Raw genomic sequence first — 16,773 nt, forward strand, 5'->3', positions numbered from 1 at the left:
AAGCACTACAGAGGGCTGGTGGGACTCTAGTCGGGAGAGAGGCCCACGGCCAGACAAAGGCAGAACGGCACAAAACATCAACTTGCTAACCAGGCGTCTGCCCCTCCCAACCATCACCCCCAGTCCCCCGCAAGCAATAAATAAATGGTATGGTAGTAAGAGTGATGTAAGGATTGTAAAATAAATAACGAAACAAAACAAAAGTGGGGGAATATAAGTATATCCGTCCGAAGGTGTCAGTGATCAAACCTGGAAGTAAAAAATATGCATCGCTGAGCACAGCCGGGATGAAAGTGAATTTAACATTAAATGAGAGCTCTGACCGCCATCCATTGGTCTGCTCAGCGTCTTACATGCTCGGTAGCCCTTGTTGAGCCCGTTTAATACGTTTTCACCCAATATGGTATAGTATGGATTCGAGTCCATGAGCAGACCCTAACACGCATTAACAAGGCACTCTAACCTGTACGGGGGATTGGTGTATATCCCTGGATAAACTTCTCTGCGTCCAAAACCGAGGAGAGCCAAATCTTCTCACCGGAAGGCGGGGTAATTCTTAGTCTTGCAGGGAAAAGTAAGGCTGGGCGAAGATGGAGTTTGTAGAGTTTAGTCATGACATCTCTGTAGTCGGCGCGATGCTTTGCCACATCGGGCGCATAATCCTCATAGACACGGAATGGATGCCCTTTATGTGACAGGTTGCCCCTCATTCGAGCTTCACGCAGGATAAGATCCTTGGTCTTGAAACTGTGACAACAGATTATTACTGGGCGAGGACGTTGGCCCGGTCCAGGCACTGGGACAAGGGAGCGATGTGCGCGGTCCAGCTGGGGATCCGAATCCAAAACATCCGATCCCATTGCATCCTTCAGTAGCTTGGCGAAGAAGTCGGTAGGGCGAGAGCCCGCCTCTATCCCCTCTGCCAGACCAACAACGCGAAGGTTATTACGTCTGGATCGGCCCTCCAGGTCCACCACTTTCACAGAAAGCCTCTGCACAGTATCCTGCAATGACGAGCATAGCTTCTCTAACTCGTCGATCCTACCAGCGTTGAATTCAGAAGCTTTCTCAAGGTCCACAATACTCTGGCCATGCGAAGCGACCGTTCGAATGACGCTCTCGATTTTGGTGTCCAGCTCAGCAATAGTGGCCTTAAGATCCTCAGCTATAGCAACACGTAGCTCCCCCAAAGCCCGGGTAAGTTCTGTAAGTGTCACGTTGTTGCATGTGCCTCCCGTCATGTCTGTCTCGTTGTTTAGTGGGGAGTAGGCCTCTGCTGTGGATTTATTGTCCTTTGGTCGCTTATTACTCGGCATTTTCATATAAAAAGTTACAATCTTGTATTAGAAAGAAACCTTTGTTGTAAAAAGTGCAATAAAGTAGGTTAAATTAGATTATTTTGCAAAAAAGTTGCAGGAGCCTCTCACGCACAGCCGTTCACTCCAACATGCTAGCTCCGCCCCCCTAAAACTTGTTTTTCAACCACTCAACAAATTTCTTGTTAACACACTATAGTTTTGTCAAGTCGGTTAGGACATCTACTTTGTGCATGACACAAGTCATTTTATCAACAATTGTTTACAGACAGATTATTTCACTTATAATTCACTGTATCACAATTCCAGTGGGTCAGAAGTTTACATAGACTAAGTTGAATGTGCCATTAAACAGCTTGGGAAATTCTGATAGGCTAATTGACATCATTTGAGTCAATTGGAGGTGTACCTGTGGATGTATTTCAAGGCCTACCTTCAATCTCAGAACCTCTGCTTGACATCATGGGAAAATCAAAAGAAATCAGCATTGAAGAACTCCACAAGTCTTGTTCATCCTTGGGAGCAATTTCCAAATGCCTGAAGGTACAACGTTCATCTGTACGAATAATACACAAGTATAAACACCATGGGACCACGCAGCCGTCATACCGCTCAGGAGGGAGACGCGTTCTGTCTCCTAAAGATGAACCTACTTTGGTGCAAAAAGTGTAAATCAATCCCAGAACAACAGCAAAGGACCTTGTGAAGATGCTGGAAGAAGCAGGTACAAAAGTATCTATATCCACAGTAAAACGAGTCCTATATTGACATAACCTGAAAGGCCTCTCAGCAAGGAAGAAGCCACTGCTCCAAAAACGCCATAATGTGGATATATTGAAGCAACATCTCAAGACATCAGTTAAAGCTTGGTCACAAATGGGTCTTCCAAATGGACAATGACCCCAAGCATACTTCCAAAGTTATGACAAAATGGCTTAAGGACAACAAAGTCAAGGTATTGGAGTGGCCATGACAAAGCCCTGACCTCAATCCTATAGAAAAATTGTGGGCACAACTCCTTGCGTGTATGAGCAGGGAGGCCTACAATCCTGACTCAGTTACACCAGCTCTGTCAGGAGGAATGGGCCCAACTTATTGTGGGAAGCTTGTGGAAGGCTACCCGAAACGCTTGACCCAAGTTAAACAATTTAAAGGCAATGCTACCAAATACTAATTGAGTGTATGTAAACTTCTGACCCACTGGGAATGTGATGAAAGAACTAAAATATTAAATAAATCATTCTCTTTACTATTATTCTGACATTTCACATTCTTAAAATAAAGTGGTGATCCTAACTGACCTAAGACAGGAAAGTTTTACTAGGATTAAATGTCAGAAATTGTGAAAAACTCGGCCAAATACATTTGAACTAAGGTGTATGTAAACTTCGGACTTCAACTCTATATTCTCAACCCCCACCTGACAGGTATATTCTCAACCCCCCACCTGACCGGTATATTCTCAATCCCCGCCACCCCCGACAGGTATATTCTCAACCCCCCACCCCCCGACAGGTATATTCTCAAGCCCCCCACCCCCGACAGTTATATTCTCAAGCCCCCCACCCCCGACAGTTATATTCTCAACCCCCCACCCCCCGACAGGTATATTCTCAAGCCCCCCACCCCCGACAGTTATATTCTCAAGCCCCCCACCTGACAGGTATATTCTCACCCCCGACAGGTATATTCTCAACCCCCTCACCCCCGACAGGTATATTCTCAAGCCCCCCACCCCCGACAGGTATATTCTCAAGCCCCCCCCCCCGACAGGTATATTCTCAAGCCTCCCACCCCCGATGGGTATATTCTCAGCCCCCCACCTAACAGGTATATTCTCAGCCCTCCCACCTGACAGGTATATTCTCAACCCCCCACCTGACAGGTATATTCTCAGCCCTCCCACCTGACAGGTATATTCTCAGCCCTCCCACCTGACAGGTATATTCTCAGCCCCCTCCCACCTGACAGGTATATTCTCAGCCCTCCCACCTAACAGGTATATTCTCAGTCCCCCCACCTGACAGGTATATTCTCAACCCCCCACCTGACAGCTATATTCTCAACCCCCCCACCTAACAGGTATATTCTCAGCCCCCCACCTGACAGGTATATTCTCAGCCCCCCACCTGACAGGTATATTCTCCCCCCCCACCTAACAGGTATATTCTCAGCCCTCCCACCTGACAGGTATATTCTCAACCCCCACCTGACAGGTATATTCTCAACCCCCCACCTGACAGGTATATTCTCAGCCCTCCCACCTGACAGGTATATTCTCAGCCCTCCCACCTGACAGGTATATTCTCAGCCCTCCCACCTGACAGGTATATTCTCAACCCCCCACCTGACAGGTATATTCTCAACCCCCCACCTGACAGGTATATTCTCAGCCCTCCCACCTGACAGGTATATTCTCAGCCCTCCCACCTGACAGGTATATTCTCAGCCCTCCCACCTGACAGGTATATTCTCAGCCCTCCCACCTGACAGGTATATTCTCAGCCCTCCCACCTGACAGGTATATTCTCAACCCCCCACCTGACAGGTATATTCTCAGCCCTCCCACCTGACAGGTATATTCTCAGCCCTCCCACCTGACAGGTATATTCTCAGCCCTCCCACCTGACAGGTATATTCTCAGCCCTCCCACCTAACAGGTATATTCTCAGCCCCCCACCTGACAGGTATATTCTCAGCCCTCCCACCTAACAGGTATATTCTCAGTCCTCCCACCTAACAGGTATATTCTCAGTCCCCCCACCTGACAGGTATATTCTCAGCCCCCCACCTGACAGCTATATTCTCAACCCCCCCCCCCCACCTAACAGGTATATTCTCAGCCCTCCCACCTAACAGGTATATTCTCAGTCCCCCACCTGACAGGTATATTCTCAACCCCCCACCTGACAGCTATATTCTCAACCCCCCCCCCCCACCTAACAGGTATATTCTCAGTCCCCCCACCTGACAGGTATATTCTCAACCCCCACCTGATAGGTATATTCTCAACCCCCACCTGACAGCTATATTCTCCCCCCCCCCCCCCCACCTAACAGGTATATTCTCAGCCCTCCCACCTAACAGGTATATTCTCAGTCCCCCACCTAACAGGTATATTCTCAGCCCTCCCACCTAACAGGTATATTCTCAACCCTCCCACCTAACAGGTATATTCTCAGCCCTCCCACCTAACAGGTATATTCTCAGTCCCCCCACCTAACAGGTATATTCTCAGTCCCCCACCTGACAGGTATATTCTCAACCCCCACCTGATAGGTATATTCTCAACCCCCCACCTGACAGCTATATTCTCAACCCCCCCCACACCTAACAGGTATATTCTCAGTCCCCCCACCTGACAGGTATATTCTCAACCCCCCACCTGACAGCTATATTCTCCCCCCCCCACCTAACAGGTATATTCTCAGCCCTCCCACCTAACAGGTATATTCTCAGTCCCCCACCTGACAGGTATATTCTCAACCCCCCACCTGATAGGTATATTCTCAACCCCCCCCCCCCCCCACCTAACAGGTATATTCTCAGCCCTCCCACCTAACAGGTATATTCTCAGTCCCCCCACCTAACAGGTATATTCTCAGCCCTCCCACCTAACAGGTATATTCTCAACCCTCCCACCTAACAGGTATATTCTCAGCCCTCCCACCTAACAGGTATATTCTCAGTCCCCCACCTAACAGGTATATTCTCAGTCCCCCCACCTGACAGGTATATTCTCAACCCCCACCTGATAGGTATATTCTCAACCCCCACCTGACAGCTATATTCTCAACCCCCCCCACCTGACAGCTATATTCTCAACCCCCCCCCACCTAACAGGTATATTCTCAGTCCCCCCACCTAACAGGTATATTCTCAGTCCCCCACCTAACAGGTATATTCTCAGCCCTCCCACCTAACAGGTATATTCTCAGTCCCCCCACCTAACAGGTATATTCTCAGCCCTCCCACCTGACAGGTATATTCTCAGCCCTCCCACCTGACAGGTATATTCTCAACCCCCACCTGACAGGTATATTCTCAACCCCCACCTAACAGGTATATTCTCAGTCCCCCCACCTAACAGGTATATTCTCAGCCCCCCACCTAACAGGTATATTCTCAGTCCCCCCCACCTAACAGGTATATTCTCAACCCCCCACCTGACAGCTATATTCTCAACCCCCACCCCCCCCACCTAACAGGTATATTCTCAGCCCCCCACCTAACAGGTATATTCTCAGTCCCCCCACCTGACAGGTATATTCTCAACCCCCACCTGATAGGTATATTCTCAACCCCCCACAGGTTAATTCTCTGTTCTCTTCTCCTCTTGCTTAAGTTACTCCACTATTTTAAAAACATTTTTAAGAGTCTAACCATCCACTTAACGAGACTAAAGTGAAATATTTATTTCTATTTTCACTGTTTTCCCCCATTCATGTGTCTGTCCCTCTGCAGGTCTTACCACTCCTCTAGTCGCAGCTCCTCCCGACACTGGAGTCACAGTGGAAGATACAGTTGAGCTGGATCATGTCTGATACCTTCTGTCCTGATGATTCATGAGTCTGTTTCTGTCCTGATGACTCATGAGTCTACCTCTGTCCTGATGATTCATGAGTCTGTTTCTGTACTGATGATTCATGAGTCTGTTTCTGTCCTGATGATTCATGAGTCTGTTTCTGTCTCTGTCCTGATGATTCATGAGTCTCTTTCTGTCCTGATGATTCATGAGTCTGTTTCTGTCCTGATGATTTATGAGTGTCTTGGTCCTGATGATTCATGAGTCAGTTTCTGTCCTGATGCTTCATATGGGTTGATCTGGTTCATGATTCTGTCTCTGTCCTAGTGATTCATGTGGGTTGCTCTGGTTCAGGAGTCAGTTTCTGTCCTGGTGATTCCTGTGGATCTATACAGCTATCATGCCTACTCTCTGTCACTCAGTGTAATACCGAACTGGACAAGAGTTCAAACAGATCTGAGACCAGGCATGCCTTTTGTTCTCTCATCTTCTATTGGGAACTTATTTGGTTACTTCTTATATAGAGGGAAAAGTAATGACCTGTATGTCATTTGTGTGGCTATCAGAAAGCATTCATAACCCTTGACTTATTCCACATTTTGTTAGAACCTGAATTCAAAATGGATTAATTATCTATTTTCTCGCACACATCTGCACACAAAACCCTCTAATGACAAAGTGAAAACATGTTTTTAGACATTCTTGCTAATTAATTGAAAGTTAAATAGAGAAATATTTCCTTTATTAACTTTTTTTTTTAACCTTTATTTAACCAGGCAAGTCAGTTAAGAACAAATTCTTATTTTCAATGACGGCCTAGGAACAGTGGGTTAACTGCCTGTTCAGGGGCAAAACTCGAGGGTTTGAACTTGCAACCTTCCGGTTACTTGTCCAACGCTCTAACCACTAGGCTACCCTGCCGCCCCTGCCTGGCAGCGATTACAGCTGTGAGTGTCAAATTGGTTGTTGATCAAGTCTTGCCATACATAATTAAGCCACTCAGGAACATTCAATGTCTTCTTGGTAAGTAACTGTAGTGTGGATTTGGCCTTATGTTTTAGGTTATTGTCTTGCTGAAAGGTGAATTCATCTCTGTTGGAAAGCAGACTGAACCAGGTTTTCCTCTTGGATTTTACCTGTGCTTAGCTCTGTTACATTTCTATTTATCCTAAAAAACTCCTAGTTCTTACAGATGCCACATTTTTGACAGTTTTACTTTAGTGCCTTATTGCAAACAGGATGCATGTTTTGGAATATGTTTTATTCTGTACAGACTTCATTCTTTTCACTCTGTAAATTAGGTTAGTATTGTGGAGTAACTACCATGTTGTTGATTCATCCTCAGTTTTCTCCCATCACAGCCATTAAACTCCTTTAACTGTTTTAAAGTCACCATTGGCCTCATGGTTAAATCCCTGAGCGCTTTCCTTCCTCTCCGGCAACTTAGGAAGGACGCCTGTATCTTTGTAGTGACTGGGTTTATTGTTACACCATCCAAGGTGTAATTAATAACTTCAACATGCTCAAAGGGATATTCAATGTCTGCTTTTTAAAAATCTATCTACCAATAGGAGCCCTTCTTTGCGAGGCATTGTAAAACCTCCCTGGTCTTTGTGTTTGAATCTGTGTTTGAAATTCACTGCTCTACTGAGGGACCTTACAGATAATTGTGTGTGTAAGGGGTACAGAGATGAGGAAGTCATTCAAAAATTATGTTAAACTATTATTACACACAGTGAGTCAATGCAACTTATGTGACTTGTTCAGATCGTTTTTACTCCTGAACTTATTTAGGCTTGCCATAACAAAGGGATTGAATACTTATTGACTGAAGACATTTAAGATATTCATTTTTTATTCATTTGTAAAATAAAAATATGTAATTCCACTTTGACATTATGGGATATTGTGTGTCGGCCAGTGACACAAAATCTAAATGTAATCCATTTTAATTTCTGGATGTAACACAACTAAATGTGTAATAAGTCAAGGGTGTGAATACTTTCTGAAGGCTCTGTATATTTGTTTATTCCTAACAGACAGTTTTAATTTGTTTTTTAAGTTCATTTTATTTAGTATTGATTTTATACACTGAAATAACTGAATGTACATCAAGCAAGAAACTGATCCAATGTTGAGTTTATGATAGACAAGTTCTGTTTTTGTTTGAGAATTATCAATGGGTTCAAAATGTATTTGATAGTTTGCATTTAAACGGTGGTCACCATCATGTGGGTAAAGGAAGAAAAGCCTTAAGCTGCTTGGATGAGACAGATGGCAGGACAGGGGCCCTATGGTTAGTTAATAGTGGTTAGCAGGAGGTGTTTATTTTGCTTGTCATAAAAGTACAATTGTTTATTCTAGATTGCAGGAAAAGGCAGTTTGACGTTCAAAAACAAATCCGAAAGGGGGCGCTGGGTTAGTAGTGGTTGGTACTGGATCATTCTCATTAGTATATACTGCAGCAAACTACCAACGTTTTGCAAAGGAAATTAGTTTCTCATCGGTCAAGTTCAGGTCAGGCTTTCTGCCATTTTTGACCCAGGTAAGTGATTACAGAAGGCAAATGCCTGTTTTAGTTTTTCACTGAATATTTTCATTGTTCTAACAGTTATTTTGCCTCAATAGTTTCATGAATGTACAACATGTGTTGACGAGATGTCTGTATCCTGCGGTCATTGAAAAGGCTGCATTCATTTACATTACATTTACATTTAAGTCAAACATTAAAACTCAAGTAAGGCTTTTCTCATTTGTTCGGTGTTGATTTTCTGGTATGGACAATGTTCTATGGTCAGAGGCAATAGGACTGACACCCACTGCTAATTACCGTTGGTCGGCACAGTGCCAATTACAGGTGGACTCACTATGGTCAGAGGCAATAGGACTGACACCCACTGCTAATTACCGTTGGTCGGCACAGTGCCAATTACAGGTTGACTCACTATGGTCAGAGGCAATAGGACTGACACCCACTGCTAATTACCGTTGGTCGGCACAGTGCCAATTACAGGTGGACTCACTATGGTCAGAGGCAATAGGACTGACACCCACTGCTAATTACCGTTGGTCGGCACAGTGCCAATTACAGGTGGACTCACTATGGTCAGAGGCAATAGGACTGACACCCACTGCTAATTACCGTTGGTCGGCACAGTGCCATTACAGGTGGACTCACTATGGTCAGAGGCAATAGGACTGACACCCACTGCTAATTACCGTTGGTCGGCACAGTGCCAATTACAGGTGGATTCACTATGGTCAGAGGCAATAGGACTGACACCCACTGCTAATTACCGTTGGTCGGCACAGTGCCAATTACAGGTGGACTCACTGGTCAGAGGCAATAGGACTGACACCCACTGCTAATTACCGTTGGTCGGCACAGTGCCAATTACAGGTTGACTCACTATGGTCAGAGGCAATAGGACTGACACCCACTGCTAATTACCGTTGGTTGGCACAGTGCCAATTACAGGTTGACTCACTATGGTCAGAGGCAATAGGACTGACACCCACTGCTAATTACCGTTGGTCGGCACAGTGCCAATTACAGGTGGACTCACTATGGTCAGAGGCAATAGGACTGACACCCACTGCTAATTACCGTTGGTCGGCACAGTGCCAATTACAGGTTGACTCACTATGGTCAGAGGCAATAGGACTGACACCCACTGCTAATTACCGTTGGTCGGCACAGTGCCAATTACAGGTGGACTCACTATGGTCAGAGGCAATAGGACTGACACCCACTGCTAATTACCGTTGGTCGGCACAGTGCCAATTACAGGTTGACTCACTATGGTCAGAGGCAATAGGACTGACACCCACTGCTAATTACCGTTGGTCGGCACAGTGCCAATTACAGGTGGACTCACTATGGTCAGAGGCAATAGGACTGACACCCACTGCTAATTACCGTTGGTCGGCACAGTGCCAATTACAGGTGGACTCACTATGGTCAGAGGCAATAGGACTGACACCCACTGCTAATTACCGTTGGTCGGCACAGTGCCAATTACAGGTGGACTCACTATGGTCAGAGGCAATAGGACTGACACCCACTGCTAATTACCGTTGGTCGGCACAGTGCCAATTACAGGTTGACTCACTATGGTCAGAGGCAATAGGACTGACACCCACTGCTAATTACCGTTGGTCGGCACAGTGCCAATTACAGGTGGACTCACTATGGTCAGAGGCAATAGGACTGACACCCACTGCTAATTACCGTTGGTCGGCACAGTGCCAATTACAGGTGGACTCACTATGGTCAGAGGCAATAGGACTGACACCCACTGCTAATTACCGTTGGTCGGCACAGTGCCAATTACAGGTGGACTCACTATGGTCAGAGGCAATAGGACTGACACCCACTGCTAATTACCGTTGGTCGGCACAGTGCCAATTACAGGTTGACTCACTATGGTCAGAGGCAATAGGACTGACACCCACTGCTAATTACCGTTGGTCGGCACAGTGCCAATTACAGGTTGACTCACTATGGTCAGAGGCAATAGGACTGACACCCACTGCTAATTACCGTTGGTCGGCACAGTGCCAATTACAGGTGGACTCACTATGGTCAGAGGCAATAGGACTGACACCCACTGCTAATTACCGTTGGTCGGCACAGTGCCAATTACAGGTTGACTCACTATGGTCAGAGGCAATAGGACTGACACCCACTGCTAATTACCGTTGGTCGGCACAGTGCCAATTACAGGTTGACTCACTATGGTCAGAGGCAATAGGACTGACACCCACTGCTAATTACCGTTGGTCGGCACAGTGCCAATTACAGGTGGACTCACTATGGTCTACTATAGAACAGGTTCACTCACTATGGTCTACTATAGAACAGGTTCACTCACTATGGTCTACTATAGAACAGGTTGACTCACTATGGTCTACTATAGAACAGGTTGACTCACTATGGTCTACTATAGAACAGGTTGACTCACTATGGTCTACTATAGAACAGGTTCACTCACTATGTCTACTATAGAACAGGTTCACTCACTATGGTCTACTATAGAACAGGTTCATTCACTATGTCTACTATAGAACAGGCAGCTGTGATCGCTCTCTGAGGGGCCATTTCAACTTTCAGACCTCTGGCACCATCTCCAGGCCAATCCTGTGTTCTCATGTATTCTCTGAGATTCACAGTGTTCCTCCTTTTTAAATATTCCAACAGAGCTCCATCAGTGAGAATATTTTTTTATGTGACAATGAGTAGCTTTCCCTGTGATGGCCCAGAGACCACAGGCTAATGATATATTTAGTCAGACTACCGTGATGAACACAAGTGCTTTCGTCTGATTAAAAGAGCCAATAGTAATGTTGTTAGTCATTGCAATTGGAAGCAACAGAATAATGTATGAGTCTAATTCCCTGTAGCCCATCCACTACAACAAGGTAATCATGTCCCTGTAGCCCATGCAGAACAACAAGGTAATAATGTCCCTGTTGCCCATCCACTACAACCCTGTAGCCCATCCACTACAACAAGGTAATCATGTCCCTGTAGCCCATCCACTACAACAAGGTCATCATTAATCATGTTCCCGTAGCCCATCCACTACAACAAGGTAATCATGTCCCTGTAGCCCATCCACTACAACAAGGTAATCATGTCCCAGTAGCCCATGCAGTACAACAAGGTAATCATGTCCCAGTAGCCCATGCGGTACAACAAGGTAATCATGTCCCTGTAGCCCATACGGTACAACAAGGTAATCATGTCCCTGTAGCCCATACGGTACAACAAGGTAATCATGTCCCTGTAGCCCATCCACAACAAGGTAATCATGTCCCTGTAGCCCATCCACAACAACAAGGTAATCATGTCCCTGTAGCCCATACGGTACAACAAGGTAATCATGTCCCTGTAGCCCATACGGTACAACAAGGTAATCATGTCCCAGTAGCCCATGCAGTACAACGAGGTAATCATGTCCCAGTAGCCCATACGGTACAACAAGGTAATCATGTCCCAGTAGCCCATACGGTACAACAAGGTAATCATGTCCCAGTAGCCCATGCAGTACAACGAGGTAATCATGTCCCAGTAGCCCATACGGTACAACAAGGTAATCATGTCCCTGTAGCCAATCCACTACAACCCTGTAGCCCATCCACAACAACAAGGTAATCATGTCCCAGTAGCCCATACGGTCCAACAAGGTAATCATGTCCCAGTAGCCCATACGGTACAACAAGGTAATCATGTCCCTGTAGCCCATGCGGTACAACAAGGTAATCATGTCCCAGTAGCCCATACGGTCCAACAAGGTAATCATGTCCCAGTAGCCCATACGGTCCAACAAGGTAATCATGTTCCCGTAGCCCATCCACAACAACAAGGTAATCATGTCCCTGTAGCCCATACGGTCCAACAAGGTAATCATGTCCCAGTAGCCCATACGGTACAACAAGGTAATCATGTCCCAGTAGCCCATACGGTACAACAAGGTAATCATGTCCCAGTAGCCCATACGGTACAACAAGGTAATCATGTCCCAGTAGCCCATCCACAACAAGGTAATCATGTCCCTGTAGCCCATACGGTACAACAAGGTAATCATGTCCCAGTAGCCCATACGGTACAACAAGGTAATCATGTCCCAGTAGCCCATACGGTACAACAAGGTAATCATGTCCCAGTAGCCCATGCGGTACAACAAGGTAATCATGTCCCAGTAGCCCATACGGTACAACAAGGTAATCATGTCCCTGTAGCCCATCCACTACAACAAGGTAATCATGTCCCTGTAGCCCATCCACAACAACAAGGTAATCATGTCCCAGTAGCCCATACGGTACAACAAGGTAATCATGTCCCTGTAGCCCATACGGTACAACAAGGTAATCATGTCCCTGTAGCCCATACGGTACAACAGGGTAATCATGTCCCAGTAGCCCATCCACAACAACAAGGTAATCATGTCCCAGTAGCCCATACGGTACAACAAGGTAATCATGTCCCAGTAGCCCATACGGTACAACAAGGTAATCATGTCCCTGTAGCCCATCCACAACAACAAGGTAATCATGTCCCAGTAGCCCATACGGTACAACAAGGTAATCATGTCCCTGTAGCCCATACGGTACAACAAGGTAATCATGTCCCAGTAGCCCATCCACAACAACAAGGTAATCATGTCCCAGTAGCCCATCCACAACAACAAGGTAATCATGTCCCAGTAGCCCATACGGTACAACAAGGTAATCATGTCCCTGTAGCCCATCCACAACAACAAGGTAATCATGTCCCAGTAGCCCATACGGTACAACAAGGTAATCATGTCCCTGTAGCCCATACGGTACAACAAGGTAATCATGTCCCTGTAGCCAATCCACTACAACCCTGTAGCCCATCCACAACAACAAGGTAATCATGTCCCAGTAGCCCATACGGTACAACAAGGTAATCATGTCCCTGTAGCCCATACGGTACAACAAGGTAATCATGTCCCTGTAGCCAATCCACTACAACCCTGTAGCCCATCCACAACAACAAGGTAATCATGTCCCAGTAGCCCATACGGTACAACAAGGTAATCATGTCCCTGTAGCCCATCCACAACAACAAGGTAATCATGTCCCAGTAGCCCATCCACAACAACAAGGTAATCATGTCCCAGTAGCCCATACGGTACAACAAGGTAATCATGTCCCTGTAGCCCATCCACAACAACAAGGTAATCATGTCCCAGTAGCCCATACGGTACAACAAGGTAATCATGTCCCTGTAGCCAATCCACTACAACCCTGTAGCCCATCCACAACAACAAGGTAATCATGTCTCTGTAGCCCATACGGTACAAGTACAGCAGCATAGAAACATCTAGTAACACAGCAGCATAGAGAGAAACATCTAGTAACACAGCAGCATAGAGAGAAACATCTAGTTACACAGCAGCATAGAGAGAAACATCTAGTTACACAGCAGCATAGAGAGAAACATCTAGTAACACAGCAGCATAGTGAGAAATATCTAGTTACACAGCAGCATAGAGAGAAACATCTAGTTACACAGCAGCATAGTGACATCTCGTAACACAGCAGCATAGAGACATCTCGTAACACAGCAGCATAGAGACATCTCGTAACACAGCAGCATAGAGAGAAACATCTAGTTACACAGCAGCATAGAGAGAAACATCTAGTTACGCACCAGCATAGTGACATCTAGTTACGCAGCAGCATAGAGAGAAACATCTAGTTACACAGCAGCATAGTGACATCTAGTTACACAGCAGCATAGTGACATCTAGTAACACAGCAGCATAGAGACATCTAGTAACACAGCAGCATAGAGACATCTGGTAACACAGCAGCATAGAGACATCTAGTAACACAGCAGCATAGAGACATCTAGTAACACAGCAGCATAGAGACATCTGGTAACACAGCAGCATAGAAACATCTAGTTACACAGCAGCATAGTGAGAAACATCTAGTTACACAGCAGCATAGTGAGAAACATCTAGTTACACAGCAGCATAGAGACATCTAGTAACACAGAAGCATAGAGACATCTAGTAACACAGCAGCATAGAAACATCTGGTAACACAGCAGCATAGAAACATCTAGTAACACAGCAGAATAGAGACATCTAGTAACACAGCAGAATAGAGACATCTAGTTACACAGCAGCATAGAAACATCTAGTTACACAGCAGCATAGTGAGAAACATCTAGTTACACAGCAGCATAGTGAGAAACATCTAGTAACACAGAAGCATAGAGACATCTAGTTACACAGCAGCATAGTGAGAAACATCTAGTTACACAGCAGCATAGAGAGAAACATCTAGTTACACAGCAGCATAGAGAGAAACATCTAGTTACACAGCAGCATAGAAACATCTAGTTACACAGCAGCATAGTGAGAAACATCTAGTTACACAGCAGCATAGTGAGAAACATCTAGTTACACAGCAGCATAGTGACATCTAGTTACACAGCAGCATAGTGACATCTAGTAACACAGCAGCATAGAGACATCTAGTAACACAGCAGCATAGAGACATCTGGTAACACAGCAGCATAGAGACATCTAGTAACACAGCAGCATAGAGACATCTAGTAACACAGCAGCATAGAGACATCTGGTAACACAGCAGCATAGAAACATCTAGTTACACAGCAGCATAGTGAGAAACATCTAGTTACACAGCAGCATAGTGAGAAACATCTAGTTACACAGCAGCATAGAGACATCTAGTAACACAGAAGCATAGAGACATCTAGTAACACAGCAGCATAGAAACATCTGGTAACACAGCAGCATAGAAACATCTAGTAACACAGCAGAATAGAGACATCTAGTAACACAGCAGAATAGAGACATCTAGTTACACAGCAGCATAGAAACATCTAGTTACACAGCAGCATAGTGAGAAACATCTAGTTACACAGCAGCATAGTGAGAAACATCTAGTAACACAGAAGCATAGAGACATCTAGTTACACAGCAGCATAGTGAGAAACATCTAGTTACACAGCAGCATAGAGAGAAACATCTAGTTACACAGCAGCATAGAGAGAAACATCTAGTTACACAGCAGCATAGAAACATCTAGTTACACAGCAGCATAGTGAGAAACATCTAGTTACACAGCAGCATAGTGAGAAACATCTAGTTACACAGCAGCATAGTGAGAAACATCTAGTAACACAGCAGCATAGAGAGAAACATCTAGTTACACAGCAGCATAGAGACATCTAGTAACACAGAAGCATAGAGAGAAACATCTAGTTACACAGCAGCATAGTGAGAAACATCTAGTTACACAGCAGCATAGTGAGAAACATCTAGTTACACAGCAGCATAGTGAGAAACATCTAGTTACACAGCAGCATAGAGAGAAACATCTAGTTACACAGCAGCATAGAGACATCTAGTAACACAGAAGCATAGAGAGAAACATCTAGTAACACAGCAGCATAGAGAGAAACATCTAGTAACACAGCAGCATAGAGAGAAACATCTAGTAACACAGCAGCATAGAGAGAAACATCTAGTTACACAGCAGCACAGTGAGAGAAACATCTAGTTACACAGCAGCACAGTGATAGAAACATCTAATAACACAGCAGCATAGAGACAACCACTCACTGGACCCATATTTATTTTCAATCTCTTTTCGATTTTTAATTTGATTATACCTTCCGGTAACCTGCCTCACCCAATGTGATACGGAATCGCTATTATTTTTTATTTTAGAATACATTCAAGAACCTCCAGAAGCTAACCAGCTAAGTAGCTACAAGCTGTTTCGTCATTGTTAGCCACTGCTAGCGGCTTTAACCTTCTGCACAGCCAGCCCTGTTTTTAGCCTGGATAATACTCGCCAGTCTACCAGTATCGAACTGTGTCTCCACAACAACGCCGGATTCCTGCCGTAATCCCTGGACCACTACTTCTGATCTTCACAGCTAGCTTGCACCCAGTACCGAAGCTATCCCTGAGGCCCACCTCTAGGCCTACTCAGCTGTTCACCCGAACCCCACTCATACACGGCTAGAGCCCAATACTCCACCGGATCCTTGCTGTAAACTCTGGACCTTGGCTAACGCCACTGCCCCGAAGCTAGCACCAGTTAGCCGTGAGCCAGGCACATCTCCCTGCTAGCAAACTAAATTCTACAATACCTCTTTCGCCATCTGGCTTGGATTCTCTGTCGACACGGCCCCATGCCGAACCACCAGGACTGGTCTGCCGACGAATACTCCATCCGCTGTGCCTTCAACCAGCCTCGTCTGAGCAGACCCCCCCCCTACCACCTCCGGGCTACTATCTTTAACTGTGTCTCCCGCGTGCTAGCGTAGTGGCGGCTTCCCTGTTCCATCTACTGCTGCCTCTGGACACTATGATCACTTGGCTACAAAGCTGATATAAGGAAGTGAATGGCTGCAAA

General features: G+C 45.5%; 1 protein-coding gene across 5 annotated transcripts in view; it reads left to right on the forward strand.

Moving 5' to 3' along the window:
- The window catches only part of nktr (natural killer cell triggering receptor), a 67,313-nt gene extending 60,604 nt beyond the window's left edge, over nt 1-6,709 (forward strand). For all 5 annotated transcript variants that reach the window (XM_046293068.1, XM_046293069.1, XM_046293072.1 and 2 more), the window contains one exon: nt 5,781-6,709. In XM_046293068.1, coding sequence (XP_046149024.1) covers nt 5,781-5,844 — 64 coding nt within the window. In that variant the 3' untranslated portion in view covers nt 5,845-6,709. The remainder of the gene's footprint in view (nt 1-5,780) is intronic.
- Nucleotides 6,710-16,773: the final 10,064 nt, after the last annotated feature.

This window comes from Oncorhynchus gorbuscha, linkage group LG12, assembly GCF_021184085.1.
Source record: "Oncorhynchus gorbuscha isolate QuinsamMale2020 ecotype Even-year linkage group LG12, OgorEven_v1.0, whole genome shotgun sequence".
Taxonomy (NCBI): domain Eukaryota; kingdom Metazoa; phylum Chordata; class Actinopteri; order Salmoniformes; family Salmonidae; genus Oncorhynchus; species Oncorhynchus gorbuscha.